At 39.8% G+C, this 14,022-nt stretch overlaps 1 protein-coding gene across 12 annotated transcripts in view; it reads left to right on the forward strand.

Annotated features, from left to right (window-relative positions):
- Window positions 1-14,022, forward strand: part of SMG7 (SMG7, nonsense mediated mRNA decay factor) — an 86,302-nt gene that overhangs the window by 25,066 nt on the left and 47,214 nt on the right. For 5 of the 12 annotated variants that reach the window (XM_027565531.1, XM_027565528.1, XM_027565532.1 and 2 more), the window contains exon 2: window positions 10,465-10,603. The exons of the other annotated variants lie outside the window; for them this stretch is intronic. In XM_027565531.1, the coding sequence (XP_027421332.1) occupies window positions 10,488-10,603 (116 nt within the window). In that variant the 5' untranslated portion in view covers window positions 10,465-10,487. The remainder of the gene's footprint in view (window positions 1-10,464; window positions 10,604-14,022) is intronic. 12 annotated transcript variants of the gene reach the window in all.

Consider the following 14,022-nt stretch of genomic DNA (forward strand, 5'->3'; position numbering starts at 1 on the left):
TGGTTGGATCGCCTTGCAGTCCAAGGGACTCTCAAGAGTCTTCTCCAACACCACAGTTCAAAAGCATCAATTCTTTGGTGCTCAGCCTTCTTCACAGTCCAGCTCTCAAATCCATACATGACGACGGGAAAAACCATAGCCTTGACTAGACGGACCTTTGTTGGCAAAGTAATGTCTCTGCTTTTCAATATGCTATCTAGGTTGGTCATAACTTTCCTTCCAAGGAATAAGCGTCTTTTAATTTCATGGCTGCAGTCACCATCTGCAGTGATTTTGGAGCCCAGAAAAATAAAAGTCTGACACTGTTTCCACTGTTTGCCCATTTATTTCCCATGAAGTGATGGGACCGGATGCCATGATCTTCGTTTTCTGAATGTTGAGCTTTAAGCCAACTTTTTCACTCTCCTCTTTCACTTTCATCAAGAGGCTTTGTAGTTCCTCTTCACTTTCTGCCATAAGGGTGGTGTCATGTGCATATGTGAGGTTATTGATATTTCTGCCGGCAATCTTGATTCCAGCTTGTGCTTCTTCCAGCCCAGCATTTCTCATGATGTACTCTGCATATAAGTTAAATAAGCAGGGTGACAATATACAGCCTTGACGTACTCCTTTTCCTATTTGGAACCAGTCTGTTGTCCCATGTCCAATTCTAACTGTTGCTTCTTGACCTGCATACAGATTTGTCAAGAGGCAGATCAGGTGATCTGGTATTCCCATCTCTTTCAGAATTTTCCATAGTTTATTGTGATCCACACAGTCAAAGGCTTTTGCATAGACAATAAAGCAGAAATAGATGTTTTTCTGGAACTCTCTTGCTTTTTCCATGATCCAGCAGATGTTGGCAATTTGATCTCTGGTTCCTCTGCCTTTTCTAAAACCAGCTTGAACATCAGGAAGTTCAGGGTTCACGTATTGCTGAAGCCTGGCTTGGAGAATTTTGAGCATGACTTTACTAGCATGTGCTGCTGCTGCTAAGTCACTTCAGTCATGTCTGACTCTGTGCGACCCCATAGACCGCAGCCCACCAGGCTCCCCCGTCCCTGGGATTCTCCAGGCAAGAACACTGGAGTGGGTTGCCATTTTCTTCTCCAATGCAAGAAAGGAAAAGTGAAAGTGAAGTCGCTCAGTCATGTCTGACTCTTAGCCACCCCATGGACTGCAGCCTACCAGGCTCCTCCGTCCATAGGATTTTCCAGGCGAGAGTACTGGAGTGGGTTGCCATTGCCTTCTGAGATGAGTGCAATTGTGCAGTAGTTTGAGCATTCTTTGGCATTGCCTTTCTTTGGGATTGGAATGAAAACTGACCTTTTCCAGTCCTGTGGCCACTGCTGAGTTTTCCAAATTTGCTGGCATATTTAGTGCAGCACTTTCACGGCATCATCTTTCAGGATTTGAAATAGCTCAACTGGAATTCCATCACCTCCACTAGCTTTGTTCATAGTGATGCTTTCTAAGGCCCACTTGACTTCACATTCCAGGATGTCTGGCTCTAGGTCAGTGATCACATCATCGTAATTATCTGGGTCGTGAAGATCTTTTTTGTACAGTTCTTCTGTGTATTCTTGCCACCTCTTCTTAAATCACATTAATTGAAGTAATCATTATATATAATGAAAATACACTCATTTTAAGTGCACAGTCATGAATTTTGATGAACGTATACCTCTAACCACTGCCCTAGCTAAGGTATAGAACATTTCCAAATCCTAAAATAAGTTCACCCAGGCCTCTTTGTAGTCAGTGCTACCCCTACCTTACTTGTTTCTCTATGTCTCAGGCAATCATTATTCTGTTATCACAAAAGATTACTTTTGCTTGTTCCAGAACTTCATAAATGAAATAATACAGTACATACTCTTGTTGTGTCCAAATTCTTTTGATGTAATATTTTTAAGAATAATCCTTTGTTGCATGGATCAATAGTTTGTTCCTATTTATTGTTGAGAAGCACGAGCTGGAATCAAGATTGCTGGGAGAAATATCAATAACCTCAGATATGCAGATGATACCACCCTTACAGCAGAAAGCAGAGAGGAACTAAAAAGCCTCTTGGTGAAGGTGAAAGAAGAGAGTGAAAAATCTGGCTTAAAAAACTAAGATCATGGCATCACTTCATGGCAAATAGATGGGGAAACAGTGGAAACAGTGACAGACTTTATTTTGGGGGGCTCCAAAATCACTGCAGATGGTGACTGCAGCCATGAAATTAAAATATGCTTGCTCCTTGGAAGAAAAGCTATGACCAACCTAGACAGCATGTTAAAAAGCAGAGGCATTACTTTGCCAACAAAGGTCCATCTAGTCAAAGCTGTGGTTTCTCCAGTAGTCATGTATGGATGTGAGAGTTGGACCATAAGGAAAGCTGAGCGTCGAAGAACTGATGCTTTTGAACTGTGTTTTTGGAGAGGACTCTTGAGAGTCCCTTGGACAGGAAGGAGGTCTAACCAGTCCATCCTAAAGGAAATCAGTCCTGAATATTCATTGGAAGAACTAATGCTAAAGCTCAAACTCCAATACTTTGGCCACCTGCTGTGAAGAACTGACTCATTCGAAAAGACCCTGATGCTGGGAAAGATTGAAGGCAGGAGGAAAAGGGGACAACAGAGATGAAATGGTTGGGTGGCACCACTGACTCAATGGACATGAGTTTGAGCATGCGCCCAGAGGTGGTGATGGACAGAGAAGCCTGATGTGCTGTAGTCAGTGGGGTCGCAAAGAGGCAGACGTGACTGAGTGACTGAACAACAACTGTTTCATCATATGACTGCCACAGTTTATTTATCCATTCACCTTTTAATGAATCCTTGGGTTGTGTCTCTTTTCTGCTACTGTGAATAAAGTTTTAGGAATGTCATATTAAAGTCTTTTCATGGGCATGTTTTCATTTCTTTTGGTAAAAATACCTCGGAGTGGAATTGCTAGGTCATATAGGAAGGACGTGTACAACTTTATTAAACATTACCAACCTGTTTCCCAACGCGATTATAACATTCTTTTACTCTTATTAGCAGTGTTATAACCCACTCCAGTGTTCTTTCCTGGGGAATCCCAGGGACGGCAGAGCCTGGTGGGCTGCCGTCTATGGGATCGCACAGAGTCGGACACGACTGAGGCGACTTAGCAGCAGCAGCAATATTAAAAGGGTTCTAATTATTCCATATCCTTTCCTTCAATATTTGGTATTGATAATTTCTTTTATTTTCACCATTCCAATGCACATGCATTGGTATCTCATAGACTTGCATTTTCAGACGAATGAAGATGTTGAGCACCTTTTTGTGTGATTATTGGCCGTTTGTGTATCTTTTGTAGTATCTAAATCATTAGCCCATTTTTCAAATTGGATTGTCTTATCACTGAGTTCTCTTTAATATGTTTTGAATGTAAAGCCTTTGTATGTGTTTATATATACACATACACATTAGCTTGCTTTCTCACTTTTTTTAATGGTCTGTGTTGAAGAGCAGAAGCTTTAAAAATTAAAGCTATTAAAAAGGCAAACTCTGAATAAAATCATAAGCAATAATATATTCACAATTTAACTTTGAATATGTGAATTGTTGAAAATTGAGGTCTGTATTGTATTATGGAATAATGAGTAAGTGAAGTTTAGGTTATCAGATAGGCAGATGATACCACTCTAATGGCAGAAAGTAAAGAGGAATTAAAGAGCCTCTTGATGAGGGTGAAAGAGGAGAGTGAAAAAACTGGCTTAAAACTCAACATTAAAAAAGACTAAGGTTGTGGCATCTGGTCTCATCACTTCATGGCAAATACAAGGGCAAAATGTGGAAGCAGTGACAGATTTTATTTTCTTGGGCTCCAAAACCACTGCGAGCAGTTACTGAAGCCATAAAATTAAAAGATGCTTGTTCCTTGGAAGGAAACCTACACTAAACCTAGACAGTGTATTAAAAAGCTTTGCCAACAAAGGTATGTGTAATCAAAGCTATGGTTTTTCCAGTAGTCATATACGAATGCGAGAGTTGAACCATAAAGAAGTCTGAGTGCTGAAAAATTGATGCTTTCAGATTGTGGTGCTGGAGAAGACTCTAGTGCTTAAGAGTTCCTTGGACTGCAAGGAGATCAAACCAGTCAGTCCTAAAGGATTTTGCCAACATCCGTTGGATCATCAAAAAAGCAAGATGAGTTCCAGAAAAATATCTACTTCCGCTTTATTGACTATGCCAAAGCCTTTGACTGTATGTATCATAACAAACTGTAGAAAATTCTTCAAGAGATGGGAATACCAGACCACCTTACCTGCCTCCTAAGAAATCTGTATGCAGGTCAAGAAGCAACAGTTAGAACCGGACATGAACAACAGACTGGTTCCAAATTGGGAAAGGAGTATGTCAAGGCTGTATATTGTCACCCTACATATTTAACTTACTTGCAGAGTACATCATACAAAATGCCGGGCTGGAGGAAGCACAAGCTGGAATCACATTTGCCGGGAGAAATATCAATAACCTCAGATACACAGATGACACCATCCTTACGGCGGAAAGCGAAGAAGAACTAAAGAGCCTCTTGATGAAAGTGAACGAGGAGAGTGAAAAAGTTGGCTTAAAACTCAACATTCAGAAAACTTAAATCATGGCATCTGGTTCCATCATTTCATGGCAAATAGACAGGGAAACAGTGGGAACACTGACAGACTTTATTTTCTGGGGCTCCAAAATCACTGCAGATGGTGACTGCAGCCATGAAATTAAAATATGCTTGCTCCTTGGAAGAAAAGCTATGACAAACCTAGACAGCATATTAAAAAGCAGAGGCATTACTTTGCCAACAGAGGTCCATCTAGTGAAAGCTATGGTTTTTCCAGTAGTCATGTATGGATGTGAGAGTTGAACTATAAAGAAAGCTGAGTGCTGAAGAATTGATGCTTTTGAACTGTGGCGTTGGAGAAGACCTCTTGAGAGCCCCTTGGACCGCAAGGAGGTCAAACTAGTCCATCCTAAAGGAAATCAGTCCTGAATATTCATTGGAAGAACTGATGCTGAAGCTGAAACTCCAATACTTTGGCCACCTGCTGTGAAGAACGGACTCATTCGAAAAGACCCTGATGCTGGGAAAGATTGAATTCAGAAGAAGGGGATGACAGAGGATGAGATGGTTGGATGGCATCAGTGACTTGATGGACATGAGTTTGAGCAAGCTCTGGGAGTTGGTGATGGACAGGAAAGCCTGGCATGCCACAGTCCATGGGGTCTCAAAGAGTTGGACATGACTGAGCAACTGAACTGAACTGAATCCTAAAGTAAGTCAACCTTGGATACTCATTGGAGAGACTCAAGCTGAAGCTCCAATATTTTGGCCACCTGATGTGAAGAGCTGACTCTTTGGAAAAGACCCTAATACTGGGAAATACTGAAAGCAAAAGATGAGATGGTTAGATAGCATCACCAACTCAAATGGATATGAATTTGAGCAAACTCCATGGAGGACAGAGGAGACTGGCATGCTACAGTCCATGGGGTCACAAAGAGTTGGACACGACTTAGCTACTGAATAGCAACAGCAAGGTTCTGGAATTCTGATACAGTTGGATTTGAACCTCAGTCCTAGCATTTACTACCTTTGTGATCTTGGGCAAGTTTCCTAAAATCTCTGAGTCTTTGTTTCTTTGTAAAACTGAGAAAATAGTAGTTGCTTCAGGTTGCTATGAAAGTTAAATTGAGAATAGTTTATGTAATCCAGTTCCTGTCCTAAAGTTATCCAGGCCTCCCTAGAGGCCCCTCCGGAGAAGGCAGTGGCACCCCACTCCAGTACTCTTGCCTGGAAAACCCCATGGACGGAGGAGCTTGGTAGGCTGCGGTCCATGGGGTCGCTAAGAGTCGGGCACGACTCAGCGACTTCACTTTTCACTTTATGTAATCCACTTGCCATTCACCCTAGTCACTGATTATTAGTTGTCTTTCTTTATATAATTCACTTCAAGTTTTATTCTTTCATTCAGGGGTCTTTTTGCCTTTAAACTGTATTATATTTAAACAAACTCGTATAACCCCCTCTGGCATTCCTGAGACTTTGTTTTCAGCCTTTTTTTTTTTTTTCCCCTCCATTGAATCCTCCTCTTGTTATTTATCCTGTTCCATCCCATAAAAAAAAACATGTATTCCATCTTAAAAACTTTTGACCCTCACTCTGTTGCCTCTCCTGCCTAGAAAAAGGTATCTAAACTCAGTTTTAGTCTCTGATCCTTTCCTATTTTCCATTAAAGTCAGTCCGTGGGCTGATGCTCCCACTTCACTGCCCACATTGTTCCTAACGAGATCCGCAGTGACTTCCACATACTGAATCCAGTAGTCAGTTCTCAGGCCTCATTTTACTTGCTGCATGAGCAACACTTACTGATTCTACTTTCTTTTCTTGAAGCTCTTTCTTCATTTGGCTTCCACTACACCACAAAACTTCAAGTTTCCCTCCTTTCTCTATGGTCATTAATTGTTTTTTTATTATTCCCTTGTCATTTCTTGCCTTGTGCTGATGACTCCCAAGATGGATTTCTGTGGTTACATATCTTTCCTTTAAATGTCAGATGCTTTAATAACTGCTAGTATACATTCACATGGATGTATAATGTCTTAAAGTTATCATCATCGTAAAAAACAATAGCAAGTGGTTTATATAACACCATGTGCCAAGCATTGTTGTCCAAAATGAACTCTTTACCCTATGCCTACTTTTATCTTTAACTAGTAAATGACAAATCCTCATGAATCATTTTTGATTCCTGCCTCTCTCTCTCTGTTTAAAATTTCACTCAGCAAACTCTCTCGGTCAAAGTCCAATCACATTTTATTCTCTCCATTGCTGCCTACTGGTTCAAGCCAGTAAATTCTTGACATAGTGGCTCAGTGGAACATGTTAAAATCTAGGTTAGGTCATGGAGCTTCTTTGCTCAAAATGTCCAAAGGTGTCCCCTCTCTCAGACTGACTAGGTCAAGTTGGATGACTGGTCATCCAGTGGTTCAGTGTCCTGAATGGCCCAAGATGACCTCGCTCAAATGTCTGAACTGTCAACTGGGGTGGATGTGATAGGTGGAAAAATGGAGTCTCCACTTTCCAAGTCATCTGTCTCCTCTGCTTCATAACATTGTGAAGGCATTACAGAAGGGCAAGCCCAAATGCACAAGTGCTTGTCAAGCTTCCATTTGTGTCGCACTTCCTGAAGTATTGGCCAAAGTAAGTCACACGGCAAACCCCAAGGTCACTGTATGAAGAGAGTTCACAATGGTACAGATGCCAGGAGGTGTATGATTCATTGGGGGCCGTCAGGGTAACAGACTCTATAGGCCCTCTATGATTTGTATCAGATTTGTTAGATTATTTGATTATAATGCATCACCCCTGTCTTTAGACAAACAGGTAAATAATAAAGAAAAAAGGAACCTGACTAGATAAACTGATGTCTGGAAGTACAGGTTAAATAATGGTTCTTGGGTGGATAAGTCAGATTTGACTTTTTTTATATCTCTTAAATTTCGGAGACCACAGAAGTGGAAATTTCTAGATATACCATGATAATGTACAGATTATTTTATTCAGTTAAATCAGACAGTATCTTAATATTGTTGCTGGCTGAGTTAATTAAGGTGTCCATATCCCATGTTATACTCCAAATTGGGAAGTTGTACTTTACTTTTCCCTAACCTAAATTTATATGGTGTTTTACATCATATAAGGGACTGTTCACTATTTCTTTTTCCAACATAATATTAGTTTCCTGCTTACCTATCAAGGGATATAGTCACACCCTTATTTTCTTCATGTCAGCTCTTTATACTTTGTATTGTCACGCTGTCCCCATGTCAGGTTATTTTTCTCTTAGCATTTCCAGTAAATTGGATTTGCTGTTACTTACACTGAAACTCATTTTAATTCTAATGTCTACTCAGATTTTTACTTTCATTTTCCTGTCTTTGGAGTTCTGTTACCCTTCTCTTAAAAGTGTATATAGGAACTCCCTCGTGGTCCAGTGATTAAGACTTGGCACTTTCACTGCCATCGACCCGGCTTCAGTCTCTGGTCTGGGAGACTGAGATACCACAAGCCACGTGTTATGTACAAGCATTGATATCTTGACCATTTGTATATTGTGATACTAGTTTTATTAAAAATTTCTTTCTTTTTATTTTTCCTTGTAGAAGGCATTTAGTTATTCATTTTAATGTGTTAAGTAGTGTATATCATCTTGTATTTTATTTCAGGAAGATAAAAGCATTGTTGCAAAGAATGTCTTTTTTCTTAAGCATTGAATCCAGTAGTGTTGAAAACCACCATCCTGGCCTATATCATCCAATAGAATAAATAATCTCTAGTGCAGGAAATGGGTGAATGAATAACTTCATCATAGTGCTGTGAGTGCTGTTATAGAAGTGGGCATTAAGATTCATTGGGAATGCTTGGCCAAGCCAAGTCCCTCTTACAGGAGTTGCTGAGTCTTAAAATACAAAAAGGGATTAACCAGACAAAGAAGGAAGGGGAAAGGCATTTCAGGTTGAGTGAAAGCATGAATCAAGATGCAGTGGGGCAAAATAGCAGAGAACTAAAAGTAATTTGGTTTTATTGGGTCCTAACATATATAGTTGGAAGCTATAGGACTTAACATGCTGTACCAATGAACTTGGGTTTTGTCATGAGGTGTTTTCTCCTAGTCTTTTCCACTAAAGTACAATTAAAGTCACAGGTGATTAAATACATGTTTTGGAAGTATGGAGCCAGAGTCTACATAGACCTCCTGCATGTTTGAGATTTCTCTTAATATTGATGTTTTATTGTTTAAAATTATGAATATGTCTTCTATTCTAGAATCAATTAATGTGCATTCTTAGCTTCAGTTTCCTAATTTTAAAATGAGGATAATAATAGCATTTACGTCTTAGGATTGTTGGGAAGAGTAATAATACCTATAATGATATAATGACAATAATAACAGTTTTTGAGGGCTTATATAACAAGGAACAATCCTAGAGGTTTTATTTTTGTTACCTCATTTAATCCTCAAAACAGCTCAGTGAAGTGGGTACTTTTATTATCTCCTTACTGCTGATAAAATTAGGGCATAGAGAAGTAATTTTCCTAAAGTTACACAGCTAGTAAATAGCAGAGTGAGGTTTGAACCCAGGCAGTCTGAATATGATACTTAACTATGACATTTTATTTTCCCATTCTGTGAGATCAGTGTGTAAAGCATTTAGTATAGAATCTGCCACGTAATAATTTTAAATGTAAGCAGTTATTAGTATTTAATAATAATTACTCAATTTATTTTGCCCACATCTTTAAGTTAAATTGGTGTCTGAAAGAAATTGTGCAAGTGGCTTGAGTTATTCCCAGCATGCCACTGAGTACAGTGCGATATCCAAGCCCATGCCTTTAACCATTACCTTCTACTGCTTCCTCTTTCCTGTTGGGCTGTCTCCACATTAGAATTTAAATTGCACCCCACTCCAGTACTGTTGCCCGGGAAATCCCATGGATGGAGGAGCCTGGTAGGCTGCAGTCCATGGGGTCGCTAAGAGTCAGAAATGACTGAGCGACTTCACTTTCACTTCCACTTTCATGCATTGGAGAAGGAAATGGCAACCCACTCCAGTGTTCTTACCTGGAGAATCCCGTGGATGGAGAAGCCTGGTAGGCTGCAGTCCATGAGGTCGCACAGAGTCAGACATGACTGAAGCGACTTAGCAGCAGCAGGAGCTATAATGTTTTGTTTATCATTGTCTACCTAGTCCTTAACATTGTTTAGTATAGAGAAATAACCAAATTATTATTCATTAGGACTTCATAGGTGCCGCTAGTGGTAAAGAACCTATCTGCCAGTGCAGGAGACCTAAGAGACACAGGTTCAATCCCTGGGTTGGGAAGATCCCTTGAAGAAGGGCATGGCAACCAATATTATTGCCTGGTGAATCCCATGGACAGAGGAGCTTGGTGGGCCACAAGTCCATAGGGTCACAAAGAGTCAGACATGACTAAAGCAACTTAGCATGCATATGTTGTTCATTGAGTGACTGAAAATCTAAATACCTACCTTTTAGGTGGTCTCAGAATGTAAGCTTTTTTTGTACCTTCTGTAATTGTGGTTTAATTGCTTTACATGGTTTTCCTTCCATACGTAGTCCAGTTTGGACCAGCCATCTGCTCCTGAACCTTGGTACCACAAGAACCCTTCTGGGTAACTGATACCTGTTTGTCCTTTAGTGATCACTCAGCTTTCAGGCAGGGAGATTAGAATAACAGTTGGATACCAGACTAGAATTTTAGATATATACAAAACAGAATTTTAAAATGTATAGTCTCAGAAACTAAATATAAAAAGGAAAAAAGCCATGATATCTTTCCTTTTGCCTTTGACATTGATCATTTTAAAGAGAAAATAATTTAACTTTCTTCAAGAGGGTTCTCTGTTATTGTGGGTTAACTCATATTTTCCTCCTCTCCTCTATCTAGAATGTCTTAAACCATTCTACCTTATGAGAAATTGGATGTTCTTGCAGATAGTCATTGTGGGAGAAAACGTTTCATTTAAGTCCCAGATGAGGACCGGAAACTTGAAATCAGAGGAGCATCTGAAATCAAGTAATATTAGGTAGGATAAAAATTACAAGGGATTTATACATGTTTGTATTCCTTTTAGAGATGTGTTAACGTATTCACATACTGTGAACACTAGTAGAAGAATTAGAAGCTTTCTGAAGCATTTGCTATTGGCTGGGATGGGGGAGGGAATGCTAAGGGTTTTTTGTTTTAACTTACGCAGCCTCATAAGAACCTTGTGTGTTTACTTTGTCATGAGCATTTATATCTTACAGTCCAAAGAAAATTTTTAAACATTTAGTAACATAAATGTAAATTTTATGTTTGCATACATGGTCTCTGAATGTTTATGGCAAGCAGAGGGGTATGTGATTTATCTTGTGGGGGACTATCCTTTAGAATAAAAATTCCTGTTTTGAATTGCATATATAGCAGTTCATTTGAATACAGGGAGCCTCATTTCTTGCTTCTGTGTGTTAGCCTGCATACAGTCAGGCCTTCTAGATGCCTGTAGAAATAGGTATATGGTGATGTGCAAGAGAAGCCCTCTCAGCCACACAGTGAGCTGGTAACTCTTCTCACAGTAACTTGTATCAGTTTAAATGATAGTGTGAAGGTGCTTGGGGTCAGAGATGAGACTTTTAAATGTGAAGTGCTGGTTGTCCCTACAAGTGGATACCATGACAGAGGCACCTAGAGCCAGGCCATTCCAGAAGCCTTGCTTTGTTGTGTAACGCTTATGAGCTCTGGACCAGACTGCAGGGTGGAACCCAAACTGCCACTTCCCAGTTGTGTGATTTGGGGCAGGTTATTTAACTTTTTCCTCATCAGAAGAATGGGAATAGTATTGTTACTTACCTGATAGATTTCTTGTGAGAATTAAAGGTTTAATAATATATTGTAGCACATAAACAGCACCTGGCAAATAGTAAATGATCAACTGTATTATTATTTAAGCCATTGATTAATTCCTAGGAGATGAGCTTAGATGGCATTCTGTAATTCACACTTTGCTTGATGTGCTGTCATGTCTAGTTTTTAACTGTTTGTCTAAGCTGTGTGATCAAAACTAATGTTTGGAGAGGAGAAAAATGTGTTCACGATCCAACTTTAAACTGTATTTCTTTAAGTTTTATATAATCAAAACATGTTTGAGGAGAAACAAAAAATGCAATAATGTAAGCCCTCTGCAATTTTTACATATTACTCTCTTGTTTTTATTTTCTGTACATACTATAACGTGGTCATTACAACATTCAGGTTCTCTTTTGTTACTTAGCATTATGTGGTGATAGATGACCCAGGATTTTTTACCTCCACCTTGGAACGTTGCCGTCTTCAACCTAGTATGTTGCTTCAGAAAGGATCCTATGTCAGTGACCCAGTTAACAAAAGTAATTTGGTGGTCACTGAAGTGTTCATGTCACAGGTTAACCCTCTCTCTTGGAGTTATCTCAGTGGACATGAATTTGAGCGAACTCCAGGCGATAGTGAAGGGCAGGGAAGCCTGGCATGCTGCAGTCCATGGGGTCGCAAAGAGTCAGACAGGACTTAATGACTCAACAGCAACAACTTGGACTTATCACCTATGTTCTTTTATGGGACTTACCTGTTTTGTTTATTCCTGATAGCAACTCTGAAAGGGAGCTTGTATCCCTGCTTTATAGATGAGGAAGATGAGGTCTCTTAAAAAGAAACTCCAAGGTAACACTATTAATATAAACCCAGATTCAGACCTAAGTCTTTTTTCTTCTGTATCATTTTGTGTTACATAAAGTTGCCTTAGTATGATATACATTTTACCATTCATTAATTCAACAAAATTTTAGTGAACAGCTGTGACATACCAGGCATTATTCTGAGTGCTGGGGATATAGTCCTGAATACGTCTTCTCACGTTTTTTCGTTGTGTGTGATCCGTACTGTACTCATCACTTTTTCTCAGTTCTTTTGCCTTTCATTTTGTTATTATCCCATAGGTTCACCATTCTCCTCAGTTAATCTCCCTCTTACTTTTAGACACTGATTTGATCTCCTGCTTTATCTCTGAATTTGAGGCAATGTAGCAGTGAATTCTCTGGACATCTTTCCACCCTGCCCTACTCCCAGATTGTCCTAGCACAGTTCTTTCTAACACTACTTTCCTTCAATTTCATCCTCTTGAAAGCCAGTCTTGCTTCATGTCTTTCCATCTCTTCCAGAAGCATGCTGTGTCACTCTTGTTCTTTCCTATATCTTCCACCTGTTCATTCCCACTAGCTTCTTTTCTTTATTCTAAACATGCTCAAGTTTCTCCCATCGGAAAATAAGAAACTTTTACCCACGGCCCCCTTTTCTTTCTCTTCACAGCCCAGTGTCTTAAGAGTTGACTGAAACGTTTCCCTCTTATTTGTTCCTCATTCTCCCTACAATTTGACACTGTTTCTTTCTCTGACAAGGCAGTCATTAACACTTATTACACTAAATCCAACACACCCTCCAGTCCTTAGAGTACTTATCTACTGCCTGTGATATTGTTGACTACCCTTCCTGTTTATCCTCTTCTTTTGCCCTCATGTGCCTGTGAGTTTCTTCTTGGTGTTCTTCATTCTTTTATCTGCCTTTTAAGAATGAAGATAGGGAGCTTGCACCACCCTTCTGCCTTTCTGGGCAATTACAGTTATTCCCGTGGTTGTAACTGCCATCTGTGTGCTGATCACTCCAGCATTGTGTCCATCGTCTTGATGTCTCCCCTGTGCTTGACACTCATCTCTTCTTAAGTGTCTGCTTGCTCACCCCTACTTAGTCACATACCCAGATGTGCAAGGCAAGAATTTGAGAATGATTTTAGATGGTTTCCTCTGCTTTATCTTCTGCTGATTTTACTTCCAAGTATTTCTTGAATCTAGGTGTTTCCATCCATTCACGCCTCCATTTCCATCCATTCATTTCCTTCACTTCCTTACCTCCAGTCTTGCCCTTTTAAACCCCATCTTCCATGCATCTTGTTGTAATCATTTAAAAAGGCAATTCTGACAATGCTGTACCCCTCCTTAAAACCCAGCATAGATTTCCTAGTAGTTAAAAGACAGAACCTGAGCTCCTTAACATGTCATGCACGGCCTCACAGTCTGCAGTCTGCTGAGATTCTCCAGCTCATCTGTAGCTTCCCACCCTGCATTTGATGCATCAGTCTCCCTCCTTCACTGGCTTAGCTTTGTTTTTCTTTTGTGATATTTTCTCTGCCTGGAAGAGTAATTCCTTCTCAAGCTTTGAGATTCCTAAACCAGAATTGGCCCTTTATAAAACTAGGTACACATGTTCAAATCGTATAGATTATTGAATGAATGTTGTAATACAGAGCAGTGGAGTGTCAGGAGATTTGAAAATTTGTGCCAGACTGTGAAGTGCCATAGAGAGAGAAAGCAAGTTAGTATTTTTATTATCTCTTACTGAGAAGCTCCTTTAGGAGCAGCATTTCCCTAGATGTTA

This window comes from Bos indicus x Bos taurus, chromosome 16 (genome assembly GCF_003369695.1).
Source record: "Bos indicus x Bos taurus breed Angus x Brahman F1 hybrid chromosome 16, Bos_hybrid_MaternalHap_v2.0, whole genome shotgun sequence".
Taxonomy (NCBI): domain Eukaryota; kingdom Metazoa; phylum Chordata; class Mammalia; order Artiodactyla; family Bovidae; genus Bos; species Bos indicus x Bos taurus.